This window comes from Ranitomeya imitator, chromosome 2 (assembly GCF_032444005.1).
Source record: "Ranitomeya imitator isolate aRanImi1 chromosome 2, aRanImi1.pri, whole genome shotgun sequence".
Taxonomy (NCBI): domain Eukaryota; kingdom Metazoa; phylum Chordata; class Amphibia; order Anura; family Dendrobatidae; genus Ranitomeya; species Ranitomeya imitator.
The window spans coordinates 640,499,492-640,515,909 of NC_091283.1; the positions used below are offsets into that span (position 1 = coordinate 640,499,492).

The window sequence follows — 16,418 nt, forward strand, 5'->3', positions numbered from 1 at the left end:
CGTGTGAGATTTTTCCGCACCATTTTTGAAAAGGCACTGCGTTTTACCTGCGAATTTACCGTGGATTTCCAGCTGCACTACCTGAACAACTTCTGTGGGTTGTAGACAAGCTTGACACAGACCTTTTTAGGTCAAAATGTTGCATCAAGGCAGAATAAAGGTATTGTGATTTTTTTCATCACCTGGACCAGATGCTGTTCCATTTTTGTGCTGGAATATAATGACTGACAGTCTGATCTCACTGCAGAGCTGTGTGTGATTAGAACTAACATCTGCAGGCCTCTCGGTGCTTTAGCTTCCATCTCACAGGCAGACAGGGTTGCAATACTGTAGAGCTGCAGCTAATCAGTTTGTAAGAAGACTAAGTTCAGTTCTCCTGTGCTGTGTTAGTTACAGGTCTCACACTGGTAACTCACCAGTCTATTAAAAATAATCTCTGGAGGCAGATTCTCCTGCAGATCAGTGTCTTGGCTATAGATCTCATCAGCTCATGTACATATAAGAAAAGGATATCTCTGGAATAAGACTTTGAATCACATATAAAAATATCATTTTATTCAGTTTCCTATGACTTACATACCCACATAGACGGTTTACGAGAATTGGTCCTAATGAGATTCTCTTTAACCTTTTATCAGCGTATTAATAGTTGTGTTTCAGACACCTTCAAGCTTCAATACCACATAGAAGCAGGAATGCCAAACATGGTATGAGCTACTTGCTTTATTATGCTACAGAGAAACAGCAGCAACATTTTGACCGCTATTATAAATCTGAGTCTTTGCCAATCTGATAACAGACCTGTCAAGAGCTGAGAGGGAGGGGGCTAAACAGCTAACGGATTTTTAGAAATCAATGGAGTTGACTGTGATGTTAGGAATTAACTCCTTTCCTGTACTGTAACTGTGGTGCACTCTTGTGACCGAGATCCATGGAAACGAGCTGTACACTATAAAAGATAAAAGCTGTCATTGCAAGAGAATGACAGCAGAAAAATGCAAGTCAATTGCAAACTTGTTTATTTCCATGCTGTCTAAATGATTAAGGCAATTTAATACGATGAGAAAAACTGTTGTCTTCAGAATGTCCTGCCACGCTGAATGCATTTGGGCACGGAAGTCATCAAGATCGGCTGCTGGCAGCTGATTTTGTACTGCTGACCAAGGACATCCCAAATTTGCTTGATGGAAGACCAGATGTGCTTGATGGGAGACAAGTCTGGAGACGCTGCAGGCTTTAAAAGAATGTTTAGGTCATGCCAGCTGCTCACAGTACCAAGAGCAACACGTGGCCTGGCATGTTAAAGCATAAGTGCGTGTTTTTCTGTGTGTGGCACTCATATTCAATACTGAATAAATTGGAATGTTTCAAAAATTTGTACTTTTACGAAGAGGCCCCATCATTGCTATGTACATCCATGGATTGAGGGGTGTTGTATATTTAAAATATTACTTTTGGGAGTTTTCCAATTTTTTGGCCAGTCAAAGTCACTTAAAAAATGAATAGGTCCCTAAAAAATAAGATTTCCACATTTCTAAGAAAAAAAAAAAAGAAAAACCGTGCTAAGCTTTTAACCTTTCTAACATCCTAACAAACTAAAAGTGTGTTTGAAAATTGATGGTAAATGCTATTTGTTAACTTTTTATGTGTAGTATGACTATCTGGTTTAAAGACAAACCAAAGTGTGCAGCAGCACAATATGGGGGCGATTCATTGAGAATGCCGTAGAGCCAGTCTTAATAACGTGCTTGCTGAAGTACACTGACCTGATACACTAATAAATCAGGAGCGCCTAATACTCTGCATGCGACTCGGCCAGAAATGTATGCTATTTGTGGGCTAGTGTACATTTGTGGAATAAGTTAAGCAACTTTTGTTGCGTAAATTATGACAAATATGATAGGAGGGTGGAGGATCGCAATTGAGGGAAGCGGAATAGTATGCTGAGCATTTTGTCACACCAAGCGTGTCCTGAAGTCCCCGAATTTACATATATAATAAAATTGTTTTAACATAAAATAAGTCAAATCTGTACAACAGGTATTTTTATAGGGGCAAACTCCCCTTGTATTAATGGTTTAATTTCCGTTTTGAAGGCAACAGATTCCCTTTAAGGGTATAAACATTCAAAGTTTGAAAATTGTAAATTTTTTCAAACAAATTGTCAAATTTCTGATTTTTTGTTTAAAGAAAAACACAAACACAACATATTCACATACATTTGCAAATAAAGTACAATGTGTCAAAAATAAAACACTGATTTCAGAACACTGTGATATGCTGAAAGAAACATTTCTAAAGTATTATCACCAAGTGATAAGTCTCATTAGGCTTGGTCACTATATGGATAAATAGGAGGGCTGTATATTACTGTATTACCTGGACTCAGACCAGTATTAGGGGCTGAAATGTTCCTGTATTGGTGATGCCTTAATAAGGCAAGTTATTCATTATTAAATGCTGAAGCCACTTGGATAATAGCACTTCAGAATTCAGTATTGGGACCAATGCAACAGCATTCTATGAAGACCAAGCTGAGGGCAATTTATAGACAAATTTTGGGCATAATAAGAGTAATATAAATCTTAACTAGCGTGTGGAAAACGTCAGCAAATTGTCTAACAGACGAGCTGTCTGATCTATCAAATTGTAACAAAAATTGCAAAATGTTTTCCCCATTGGATAGTCATTAGCAAATTGTTTTTGACATATTAGTGTTAACATTTTCTCCATGGACTATCAATTATATTGTAGGCAGTGCCGAGTCTTGTACTGCTCGATTAATGGAGTGCACACAGAATAGCAATTGTTACCTGTGTTGTAACAAAACTCTCTCAATTACAGAAAAAAATCTCCAGGACACACAGCAAAATGATGGCAATTTCCTGGTTATTTGATCAGAAGGCAAAGTGTCACCACTTCGAAACACAGTTAGGCTCTTTTTGATTCCCTATGCGTTCTTTGATTCTAGCCACCACTGAACTAACAAAAATTCAATTTTATAGTGGAAGATCAAGGAAAGGAAATTCAATGACAATCTAAAGTTCAGAAACTTTAAGATGCCTGATTGTGCCAAAGAGTCTAATGTCCTAAATAGTTTGATCATTGCTCGTATCGTTTTCTGGATTTTGACAAAGGACTGGTTTCTCCTCTATGTGTATTCTCTGATGTTCGGCAAAAACAGATTTGTTTGAAAAAATCTTTCCACATTCCAAACAGGAAAAATGCTTCATTCTGGTGTGAATTTTCTTGTGGTCAACAAGAACTGATTTCTTTGAAAAACACTTGCCACATTCCAAACATACAAGCGGCTTCTCCCCTGTGTGACTCCTTTGATGTTCAATAAGATCTAATTTCCTGTTAAAACCTCTTCCACATTCTAAACATGAAAACCGTTTTGTTGTCGTGTGAATTTTTTGATGGTCAACAAAAACTGATTTTTTTGAAAAACATTTTCCGCATTCTAGACATGAAAAAGGCTTCTCCCCTGTGTGAATTCTCTGATGCTCTGCAAGAACTGATTTCCGGGTAAAACATTTACTACAATCCAAACATGAATATGGCTTCTCTCCTGTGTGAGTTTTTTGATGGTCAACAAGACCTGACTTCTGGGTAAAACATTTCCCACATTCCAAACATGAAAAGGGCTTCTCTCCTCTATGAATTTTTTGATGCTCAACAAGACCCCACTTTTGATTAAAACCTTTCTCACATTCCAAACATTTGTAGGGCTTCTCCCCTGTGTGAAGTATCTGATGTTCAACAAGAGATGATTTTCTATTAAAAGTTTTCCCACATTCCAAACAAGAAAATGGTTTCCCTGTGTGCGTTCTCTGATGATCCACAAGACTTGATTTCTTTGTAAATCGTTTACCGCAGTCCAAACATGAAAATGGCTTCTCCCCGGTGTGCATTTTCTGATGGTCAACAAGCCCTGATTTCTGGGTATAGCATTTTCCACAGTCTGAACAAGAAAACAGTTTCTCTCCTGTGTGTATTCTCTGATGTTTAACAAGATCAGATTTTAGAGTAAAACATCTTCTACAATCCAAACAGGAGAATGGCTTCTCCCCTGAGTGAATTTTTTCATGTTTAGCAAGATCTTGCTTCTGGGTAAAACATTTTCCACACTCAGTGCATGAAAATGGCCTTTCTCCTGTATGAATTCTGTAATGTCTCACAAGATCTGATTTATGGATAAAACTTTTTTCACAGTTTGAACATGAAAATGGCCTCTCCCCGGTATGAATTTTCTGATGTTCAATAAGACATGACTTCTGGGTGAAGCATTTGCTACATTTTGAACATGAAAATGGTTTTTCACCCGTGTGGGTTTTTTGATGCCCTAGGAGTCCTGACTTCTGGCTGAAGCATTTCCCACAAAGAGAACATAAAAATGGCTTCTCCCCAGTGTGTGTTCTCTGGTGCTGAACTAAATTTGCTTTTCTGGCAAAGCCTTTCCCACAGTCCGGACACAAAAATGGTTTTTTTCCATTGTGAATTTCTTGATGCTTAACCAGATCTAATTTGTGTACAAACCATTTCCCACATTCCATGCATGAAAATGTATTTCTTTCCGTAGAATTTTGAGTAATATCTGTATCTTCAACACAACCAGGGGATAAAAATTGATCTTTGCTGTGACCATCTGTGGGAGAAAAGAAAAATGTTTCTTTAGTTAAACTGAAGCTATTTCTTTACATTACAGTTGAGATGTTTTTCCCCTAGAGTGGATGGTGCATTCAAGAGGCAGGTCAAGAATTTTCGGTTTGAAAACAAAGGGCTATAGAGGACTTATCTGCCCTGTTGAAGGCAGAGGAAAGTACTGCAGTGCGCAGGCACCGGAAAGGTCAGAGAGGCCCAGTACCTGTGCATTGCAGTACTTTGCTCTGCCCTTAACAGGGCAAATAAGTATGCCTGCGCAGGAGCGCAATGCCGGGGAGCCATGGAGCAAGCAGGAGGGAGGCGATCATAAGAAGATGGGAGCCGCCGGACCCGCGACACCCATCGGACCGGTCTGCCCTCCGGGTGAGCATAATAAAACTTATTTTTCTTATCTTTCAGGTTGGATTGGAGGCTTATCTACAGCATTACAGAATGCTGTAGATAAGTCCTGCAAGGCGGTGGCCGTATCTTATATCGGCCAAACCTGGTGCTAGGTTCGCTTTAAACAAATGTATTGAAATACACAATAAGGTATCCAATTGTTTTCCAAGGGTGCACCGTGTACCAAAATGTTATATTCTGTTATTCATTGGCATCTGATCATTCATTGGCATAGTGATCTTAAAGCACCACTCCAGCGTTTTGCTTATTAAATTTCACCGCTGGAGTGGTGTCACTAATGTAAGTTCCCTGGTAGCAGTATTACAATTACTAGCCGCTGTTTTCTGCTCTTCTCGGTGTCGCACAGGTTGCCTTCTGTTGGTTGTGACCTGTCAGATTGCTCCAGTGTTTGCTGGGTGATCCATCATCTCCCTCTGCCTCTTTCCTACTGTACATAAAAGCTCAAATCACCCCCCCCCCCCCCCCTTCGCCCCATTTAAAATAAAACAATTAAAAAAAAAATCAAATATATACATATTTGGTATTGCTGCATTCAGAATCACTCAATCCATCAATGTAAAAAAAGAATCGATTGCTGAACGGCATAACGAGAAAAAAAGTCAAAACTCCATAATTACTTTTTTAGGTCACCAAAACATTGCATTAAAATGCAATAACGGGCGATTAAAAGAACGTATCTGCACCAAAATTGTATCATTAAAAATGTCAGCTCAGCATGCAAAAAATAAGCCCTCACACGACCCCAGATCACAAAAAATGGAAAGGCTATGAGTATCGTAAAATGGCACAATTTTTGTTTTTTTTTAAACAAACTTTGGAATTTTTTTCACCACTTAGATAAAAAAAAGAACCTAGACATGTTTGGTGTCTATGAACTCTTAATGACCCGGAGAATCATAATGGCTGGTCAGTTTTAGCATTTAATGAACAATGTAAAAAAACACAACTGTGGGATTGAACTTTTTTTTTCAATTTCACTGCACTTGGAATGTTTTCCCATTTTTCAGTAGACGATATGTTAAAAGCAATGATGCCATTCAAAAGTACAACTTGTCCCGCAAAAAGCCATTACATGGCCCTACTGACCGAAAAATAAAAAAGTTATAACTCTGGGAAGAAGGGGAGCAAAAAACAAAAACACAAAAACGAAAATAGCATCGGGGGTTAAGCCACTCTAAACCTCATGATCCCCACTCTTTACCCAAACTCTACAATCACAATGGCCCAATGTTAACTTTCCTATATTTTCTAACTTACTACAACAACCAGTGTGCACTAATCTTGTCAACTAACTCTCTAAGATTCTAGCTTTAACTCCTTAACATTGCAACCATGATTTGCTGAATTTTTAATGTATCATTCCATACTCTTATACACTAGTTTTTTCAGCATAAGCAACCGAGTTTTTTTTAACCAATTTGCTTTTCAACAGTTAATCTCAGGGTCTTATATAATAAAAAAAAATGCAATGTGTTTGTAAAACTACGCAGATTTGAAACTTGTTATTAAAAATTCTCAAGAATAGAGGACTTTTTAATTTCATTATAGCAAAAATATTATATAATAATAGTGGACGGTAACCTAGGCCGCCTTTGCTTGTAGCATCAGAGAAAGCATAGTTTGGACCCCCATTTAAAGGATTTTCTAAGCACAAAATAAAACAAGAAAAAAAAAAGCAAAAAAATTATTTTGCACTCCATAATGATTCCACAAACTCCCCTATTATCTTTATTTTCCCATATCTACTTTTCAGCCATCCTGGTTGTCACTTATTGTTTATATTCTGAACACTCCCACTGTATCTCTGGGGTATATGTCCCAAATAGTAGTGCGCTCTGGCTTGTGTATCCAACCTACAGCTATCACATTCCCACCCTCAGTGCCTGCCTACTCTACCTAACCCACAGAGCACCATCCTGAGACTCCTACACAGTCCCAAGATGGATACAATTTCTCCCTCCTAATACTCCTCACAGTTCATTCAGTATATGCTATACTAAGACTTTTCTGCAGTCTGTGACATCACAGTAAATAATGTTACAGGCACTGACACCACACAGCCTATAAGAATATATAACATATTAATTTATTCTAATGTAATCTAGTACTCTGGAACACCCAGATCCATCCTCTCTGGCCAAAGTTACTAATTTATAGGATTAATATTCTTCTCGGTGAACCACCTCTATGGTCTCTGCTCTTTCTAATCCTTGTAAAACTTGCCTAGGATCACAGGCCACTTTCCCCATGACATCATTGTTAGAACACACTGCATGCAGGAATGTACTTGATTAGAAGGCTAAAAGCACAGAAAATAAATCTCTGAACTCTGTGCTTTGGATGGACTATAGCAGGAAGAAAGAAGTTGGAGGTCATATCACTAAATGAATGTTATCTGAAAGTACCACCGGAAGGAGATAAAAATCACGCCTGGCCAAGGAGCTCAGAAACTGAATCGTGGCAAGGCACACATTTGGCCAAAGTTACAAAAGAATTTCTGCAGTACTCAAGGTTCCTAAGAGCACAGTGGCCTCCATAGTCCTTAAATGGAAGAAGTTTGGGACCATCAGAAGTCTTCCTAGCAAAGGGTCCATGACCATGTGATATTTTGGTTTTTCTTTTTAAATAAATTTGCAAAAAATTCAATATTTCTGGGTGTTTTTTCAGTCAAGATGGGCTGCAGACTGTACATTAATGAGAAAACAAATGAACTTTTTTGAATTTACCAAATGGCTGCAATGAAACAAAGACTGAAACATTTAAAAGGGTCTGAATAATTTCTGTACCCACTGTATTTATGGACTTTTCATACTCCATTGTGTCTTTAACATTACTATTTGTCACGCTGGTATGTGTGGATCCACTGCGCCACGGGCAGGGCTTACCCTAGAAGGGCATAACTAGGCAGCTACCTGGTCTTCACTAGAGCCTCTGATGGTGAGGTCAGGCTTGAGCTGCAGGTACCACTCTAGGGCAGTCCCTGGTACTGTAGCAGCTGACTTCAAGGGTTAGTAATGCAGGTACGGACTTGGAGAGTCAGGCTGGACAAGGGCAAGATCACTGGCAGAAAGGATACAGGTGCTGTTCAGATTGGACAGGTACTGCCAGTTCAGTATCACAGATACTGGTTTAGACAGAATGGCTTCAGGATCACATGTACTGGTTCAGGCAGAATGGCTGGTTTAGACAGGATGGTGACCCAACAATGGACTGGAAGGTTTGAAGACAAACTAGACACTAAAGTTGCTCAGGCACCTCCCTACAGGGGAGGGTGCGTTAAATACATATGATGCCTCCCAGCATTAGGCTAGGGACACTTCCGGAATGCTGGTCTGGGGAACGCGCGCCTGCCCTAAGGGCGTTGCCAGGAGACCTGCGCGGTGTGTGCAGACTCTGGGGCCTTGGAGCTGTGGCAGAAGCCACAGCAGGAGGAACAGCAGAGCAGCTGTGATGTGAGCATGTCGGCGTCCCTGTCAGGGGGAGGGAGAAGAATCATGCAGGGTTGATGGAGTTACACTATTATTTTAACAGTACTTCAGCATGGCCCATCACATGCATGAACAATAAATATCAGATCACTGGGTCCAATTCTTGGCATCCCATCTGACCTGCTATTGAAAGCGCCATACTTTTAGTAGTGGCAGTGCCTAGTATTACGACTCGCTCAAGATTTGACCTCTTGTGTGCCAGTCTCTCTTTACTATTTTAAATTGGCAGTGTGATATGGGAAAGGAAATACTTTCCTCCTAACTTAAAATTACTTGATATCTCACCTATATCAATAAATACAGGAATTTCTTCTTCCTCTTCTTTACACTGAGGATCAGCTATACAACACATGTCTTCTTCTTCATCGACAACTTCAACTTTAATATTAAGCAAATCATCACCCTGATTCAAAGCGTAAAAGACAAAGTACAGATTATATAACAACAGAATAGTCAAACACTTTAAAACAACTAGTTACAAGCAATAAACAGACAAAATTTTCGCCATCTCTAAACAATGCCACCCCTTCTCATCCAAAGATTAGGATTATCACGTCAGATGTATTGAACTAGGACTGACCAAAAGGCCTACATAGATGCTCTACAGATTATTTCAAGTAAGACCCCAGAAGTAAGCACCTGATGATCCTCCAAAGCATTAAGATCTTCATCTAGATCATTTTTTGGACACAGCGGGCTGGAGCATGTTTCCGGTGGATCTCTCTTACTGGATCCATCTGTTAAAACAAAAAAAGAAACCGGTGTACATGTGACAGCGGATTCTCCTAGATTTGGGAAGAACAAGGGACTCTTGTGACCTGTCCTGAATGTCTGATTAAGCCTAACTATAAGGACATATCTAAACTCAAGAATGCCACCTTCTTGTTCATCTCCTCCTCACAGTTGATATCTTCTAGAGAAGAGAAATCTTGCCAGATTTTGTGCTAACTACCACCAATCGCTGCTTAACTGGTTAAATGTCCTGTCAATCTATGGCCAGGCCAATAACTGCTCATTTTGGTTCTTAAAATATGAATCTTTGGAAATATTAGATTCTGTTCTGTATATTTTTCTATCACTTACCAGTGATGTCATCAGTGATGTTATCAGAAGAATGTTCCATGTCCGTAAAACATGTGTCGTCTTCATCATCGAAATCTTCTATTTTTATAATAAGGGAACCTTCATGCTGTATTATGCATTTTTAAAACAATAGACAATAAGAGGTACATGGCTGCTATTGAGAATATATTAAGAATCAGTTGAGATCTCTGCTCGATGTACCTGATGAGTCTGTGAGAGATCTTCAGCTGTATAGTCCAGGGAATACTGAGAATTAGGAAATTCATCTACTGGATTTCCCTTACTGGATTTATCTGTAGGAAACAAGTCTACACCGTGAATAAATCAATTCCATACATCTTATATGATGGATGCATCTATGGTCTCTATGACCCTTCAAAACTGTCTGCAACTTTATAATTTACAAAATGTTCTTACCTGAAGTTGTGTGAAGTGGATGATTCTCCATAACTGTGTCCTTGTACAGATCCTTGTGTCCTTCTATATACTCCCACTCCTCCATGGAGAAATAGATGGTTATATCCTGACACCGTATAGGAACCTGACACACAATTATACAGTCATCATCCAGACACATTAACCCTTGTGTTACTGTATAATGTCCCATTATTCCCGGCAGCACTCACTTCTCCAGTCAGTAGATCAATGATTTTGTTGGTAAGTTCTAAAACCTTCAGATAAGCATCTGCTATATTCAACTTTTGGTCACTGTGCCAGCTAAAATGTGTTTAGGATGTCATACAAGAGTTAAGGCCCCTTCACATTTAGCGACGCTGCAGCGATACCGACAACGATTCGGATCGCTGCAGCGTCGCTGTTTGGTCGCTGGAGAGCTGTCACACAGACCGCTCTCCAGCGACCAACGATGCCGGTAACCAGGGTAAACATCGGGTAACTAATCTCATGTGAAATAGCCTGCAGGGTTGCCCTTTTCAAGGCATATTTTGTATAGTGACAGGACAGGGTGGTACTGAGTGGGACAGACTGCAGACACCATTTACCTATTGATACCTTCAGGACCTTCTGTTTGTGACAAACATACAGCACATGGGTTTGGTGTTGAAACAATAAAGCAACAGACACAGAGTCATCCAGACTCACCACCTGAGCGCATCGCTGTCTGTGACCAAAGAATATCAGGTAGGGTTTTTTTTAGCATTAGCAATCAAGTGACAGATAACATAACAAGTAATCCTGACTCGCAATCTATGAACAACCTCTGCACAGATTTGCAAGATCCAAGATGTGGGATTTCCATATTAGGCTGAATTAAGACATCCATGTTCTACGATCCGTATACAGACTTCAATTCTCGGACCGGCCATGTGTCTCCTGACCGAAAACTAACAGACATTTATGAGGCTAATCAGTTCATGTCAGGAAGCCCATGGCTGGTAATGGTATTGTGAAACATGGACAACTGAATTCAGCCTTACCTTGAGTTAAAGGGTTATTCTCAACTTGGCTCTTGAACATCTCAGAGCTATGCAGTCTCATCTCTTTCTGGTTTCTAGCAGGGCGGGCTCTCCTCCTTGAGTGACAGCTCTGGTGAGAAGCAGGGCAGTAGCATTAGTAGAACTATAAAGCTCAGCCCAAGTTCAGTTGTAACACATTCAGCCATTAGTGTTTTTTTTCTGGAGTCTACATAGTTATCCCTGTATTAACACACAGTGATCACAGGGCACTTGAACAAACACACAGCTGCAGGCAGCGTCGGAGCCACGATTTGAAGAACTGCTCTGTAAGTTGCATATGCCGGTCGCTGTTGATTTTGCAATATTTATAACAGCAGCTTGTCAGGAGCTGAGAGGAAGGGGGAAAGAGGTGAGCAGCTAACTGATGTATAGAGATCAATGAGCTAGAGAGAGGATTCAGACTTTAAGGTTGGACTTCAGAAAGGCAGATTTTAATAGACTCAGAAAGAGGGTAGGAAAGGTCCAATGGCTGGATGTTCTAAAGGACAGAAATGTCCAAGAAGGATGGAAGATTTTGTTAAATTAAATTCTCACTGCAAAAGCTGTAACAATCCCAAAAAGGAAGAATTAGAAGCATTTAAAGAGACCAGGATCGATGAACACAGAACTGAATCACATGCTAAAAAGTTAAAAAAATAAATGAATATCAAATGGAAAGAGGGGGCATATCTAAAAACAAAATAATGCTGTCTGCAGGGAATGCAGGGCAAGAGTTAGAAGAGCTAAAGCCAGTAATGAAGTGAGGACTGCAAGGGAGACCAAATGCAATAATAAAGGATTTTGGGGGTATATCAAAAGCAAAAGAAAAGTCAAAGATGCTATAGGCTTTTTACAGGCTGAAAAGGGTGAAGTGGTGAAAAATGATGTTGAGAAGGCTGAACTTTTAAATTCCTCTTTTGTATCTGTGTTCTCTAAGAAAACAATTATACCATCAACTGATTTTCATGGTGCCATCAAAGGAATAAAAGAATCCACACTATCCATAAACAGAGAGATGTTGAGGGAACACTTAGGTAATTTAAATTAATTTATATCTCCTGGTCCAGATGACTTACATCCTAGGGTACTGAAAGAGTTAGCAAAGGATATTGCAGAACCACTAGCCAGAATCTTTGAAAAATCCTGGAGAACAGGAGAAGTCCCAGAAGATTAGAGAAGGGCAAATGTTGTCCCCATGACAAAAAAGGAAAGAAGATGGAGCCAGGAAATTACAGGTCAGGGAAGGGATTCAGAAGGATCTAGAGGATCTAAAGGATCTAGCACCAACACCGGAGCTCCTGCAACCCTCAACCTACTGTCTCCTTCCCCATAATCCTGTAGAATGTACGCCCGCAAGGGCAGGGTCCTCGCCCCTCTGTATCAGTCCGTCATTGTTAGTTTGTTTACTGTATGTGATATTTGTAACTTGTATGTAACCCCTTCTCATGTACAGCATCATGGAATCAATGGTGCTATATAAATAAATAATAATAATAATAAGCTTGAACAATGGGCAGCGACTAATAGAATGGTATTTAACAGGGAGAAATGCAAGATTCTACATCTGGGCAACAAAAACGAAAATTACATCTATAGAATGGGAGGAAAAGATCTAAGCAACAACTCGCTACACTCATCAGGAGGGCGTTAAACTAGAAGAAGAGAGGACGGGAAGAAAAACATTAGACTTGAACAAAGAAGATCCAGGAAAACATACTCAGAAGGGAGGTAAGAACATTTCTAAAACAATCCACAGCGAGGAGATTGGAACAAAACAAAATCCTCTAAACTGCATGCTCGCAAACGCCAGAAGCCTGACAAACAAGATGGAAGAACTAGAAGCACAAATATCTACAGGTAACTTTGACATAGTGGGAATAACCGAGACATGGTTAGATGAAAGCTATGACTGGGCAGTTAACTTACAGGGTTACAGTCTGTTTAGAAAGGATCGTAAAAATCGGAGACGAGGAGGGGTTTGTCTCTATGTAAAGTCTTGTCTAAAGTCCACTTTAAGGGAGGATATTAGCGAAGGAAATGAGGATGTCGAGTCCATATGGGTCGAAATTCATGGAGGGAAAAATGGTAACAAAATTCTCATTGGGGTCTGTTACAAACCCCCAAATATAACAGAAACCATGGAAAGTCTACTTCTAAAGCACATAGATGAAGCTGCAACCCATAATGAGGTCCTGGTTATGGGGGACTTTAACTACCCGGATATTAACTGGGAAACAGAAACCTGTGAAACCCATAAAGGCAACAGGTTTCTGCTAATAACCAAGAAAAATTATCTTTCACAATTGGTGCAGAATCCAACCAGAGGAGCAGCACTTTTAGACCTAATACTATCTAATAGACCTGACAGAATAACAAATCTGCAGGTGGTTGGGCATCTAGGAAATAGCGACCACAATATTGTACAGTTTCACCTGTCTTTCACTAGGTGGACTTGTCAGGGAGTCACAAAAACACTGAACTTTAGGAAGGCAAAGTTTGACCAGCTTAGAGATGCCCTTAATCTGGTAGACTGGGACAATATCCTCAGAAATAAGAATACAGATAATAAATGGGAAATGTTTAAGAACATCCTCAATAGGCAGTGTAAGCGGTTTATACCTTGTGGGAATAAAAGGACTAGAAATAGGAAAAACCCAATGTGGCTAAACAAAGAAGTAAGACAGGCAATTAACAGTAAAAAGAAAGCGTTTGTACTACTAAAGCAGGATGGCACCATTGAAGCTCTAAAAAACTATAGGGAGAAAAATACTTTATCTAAAAAACTAATTAAAGCTGCCAAAAAGGAAACAGAGAAGCACATTGCTAAGGAGAGTAAAACTAATCCCAAACTGTTCTTCAACTATATCAATAGTAAAAGAATAAAAACTGAAAATGTAGGCCCCTTAAAAAATAGTGAGGAAAGAATGGTTGTAGATGACGAGGAAAAAGCTAACATATTAAACACCTTCTTCTCCACGGTATTCACGGTGGAAAATGAAATGCTAGGTGAAATCCCAAGAAACAATGAAAACCCTATATTAAGGGTCACCAATCTAACCCAAGAAGAGGTGCGGAACCGGCTAAATAAGATTAAAATAGATAAATTTCCGGGTCCGGATGGCATACACCCACGAGTACTAAGAGAACTAAGTAATGTAATAGATAAACCATTATTTCTTATTTTTAGGGACTCTATAGCGACAGGGTCTGTTCCGAAGGACTGGCGCATAGCAAATGTGGTGCCAATATTCAAAAAGGGCTCTAAAAGTGAACCTGGAAATTATAGGCCAGTAAGTCTAACCTCTATTGTTGGTAAAATATTTGAAGGGTTTCTGAGGGATGTTATTCTGGATTATCTCAATGAGAATAACTGTTTAACTCCATATCAGCATGGGTTTATGAGAAATCGCTCCTGTCAAACCAATCTAATCAGTTTTTATGAAGAGGTAAGCTATAGGCTGGACCACGGTGAGTCATTGGACGTGGTATATCTCGATTTTTCCAAAGCGTTTGATACCGTGCCGCACAAGAGGTTGGTACACAAAATGAGAATGCTTGGTCTGGGGGAAAATGTGTGTAAATGGGTTAGTAACTGGCTTAGTGATAGAAAGCAAAGGGTGGTTATAAATGGTATAGTCTCTAACTGGGTTGCTGTGACCAGTGGGGTACCGCAGGGGTCAGTATTGGGACCTGTTCTCTTCAACATATTCATTAATGATCTGGTAGAAGGTTTACACATTAAAATATCGATATTTGCAGATGATACAAAACTATGTAAAGCAGTTAATACAAGAGAAGATAGTATTCTGCTACAGATGGATCTGGATAAGTTGGAAACTTGGGCTGAAAGGTGGCAGATGAGGTTTAACAATTATAAATGTAAGGTTATACACATGGGAAGAAGGAATCAATATCACCATTACACACTGAATGGGAAACCATTGGGTAAATCTGACAGGGAGAAGGACTTGGGGATCCTAGTTAATGATAAACTTACCTGGAGCAGCCAGTGCCAGGCAGCAGCTGCCAAGGCAAACAGGATCATGGGGTGCATTAAAAGAGGTCTGGATACACATGATGAGAGCATTATACTGCCTCTGTACAAATCCCTAGTTAGACCGCACATGGAGTACTGTGTCCAGTTTTGGGCACCGGTGCTCAGGAAGGATATAATGGAACTAGAGAGAGTACAAAGGAGGGCAACAAAATTAATAAAGGGGATGGGAGAACTACAATACCCAGATAGATTAGAGAAATTAGGATTATTTAGTCTAGAAAAAAGACAACTGAGGGGCGATCTAATAACCATGTATAAGTATATAAGGGGACAATACAAATATCTCGCTGAGGATCTGTTTATACCAAGGAAGGTGACGGGCACAAGGGGGCATTCTTTGCGTCTGGAGGAGAGAAGGTTTTTCCACCAACATAGAAGAGGATTCTTTACTTTTAGGGCAGTGAGAATCTGGAATTGCTTGCCTGAGGAGGTGGTGATGGCGAACTCAGTCGAGGGGTTCAAGAGAGGCCTGGATGTCTTCCTGGAGCAGAACAATATTGTATCATACAATTATTAGGTTCTGTAGAAGGACGTAGATCTGGGGATTTATTATGATGGAATATAGGCTGAACTGGATGGACAAATGTCTTTTTTTGGCCTTACTAACTATGTTACTATGTAACACATGTGAAATAGGAATTTTTGTGTACTCACCGTAAAATCCTTTTCTCCGAGCCATTCATTGGGGGACACAGACCGTGGGTGTATGCTGCTGCCACTAGGAGGCTGACACTAAGTGATATAAAGAAAGTTAGCTCCTCCCCTGCAGTATACACCCTCCTGCTGGCTCTCAGCTAACCAGTTCGGTGCAAAAACAGTAGGAGATCAATAACAATATATGAACGTATAGCATGTCATATTATATATGAGAGTATAGCATGTCAGATTATAAAAAACAAGCATAAGCTAATAACAGGGTGGGAGCTGTGTCCCCCAATGAATGGCTCGGAGAAAAGGATTTCACGGTGAGTACACAAAAATCCCTATTTCTCCTTCGCCTCATTGGGGACACAGACCATGGGACGTCCCAAAGCAGTTCCTGGGTGGGGACAACACTAGATCAGGCCCTGTGTAACCGCTACTTACAAGTGCGCCACCGTGGCCTGCAGAGTCCGCCTGCCCAGACTCACATCTGTGGAAGTGTGGGAATTATAGTGCTTCAAAAATGCATGCGGATTGGACGAATCCGCAAGCTTGCAGGCGTGCCTTGCCGGTGCCTAGAACCCTTGATAGACAGGGAGCTAGGCTGACATCTAGCACGGAAGGACT

The 16,418-nt window shown here is 40.1% G+C and overlaps 1 protein-coding gene across 2 annotated transcripts in view; it reads right to left on the reverse strand.

Annotated features, from left to right (window-relative positions):
* Positions 1–533: 533 nt before the first annotated feature.
* The window catches only part of LOC138665356 (zinc finger protein 271-like), a 43,490-nt gene continuing 27,605 nt past the window's right edge, over positions 534–16,418 (reverse strand). For both annotated transcript variants that reach the window (XM_069752760.1, XM_069752759.1), the window contains exons 3-8: positions 10,056–10,179; positions 9,840–9,931; positions 9,639–9,744; positions 9,195–9,292; positions 8,841–8,958; positions 534–4,648 (exon numbers count right to left, since the gene is read on the reverse strand). In XM_069752760.1, the coding sequence (XP_069608861.1) occupies positions 3,090–4,648; positions 8,841–8,958; positions 9,195–9,292; positions 9,639–9,744; positions 9,840–9,931; positions 10,056–10,140 (2,058 nt within the window). In that variant the 5' untranslated portion in view covers positions 10,141–10,179 and the 3' untranslated portion in view covers positions 534–3,089. The remainder of the gene's footprint in view (positions 4,649–8,840; positions 8,959–9,194; positions 9,293–9,638; positions 9,745–9,839; positions 9,932–10,055; positions 10,180–16,418) is intronic.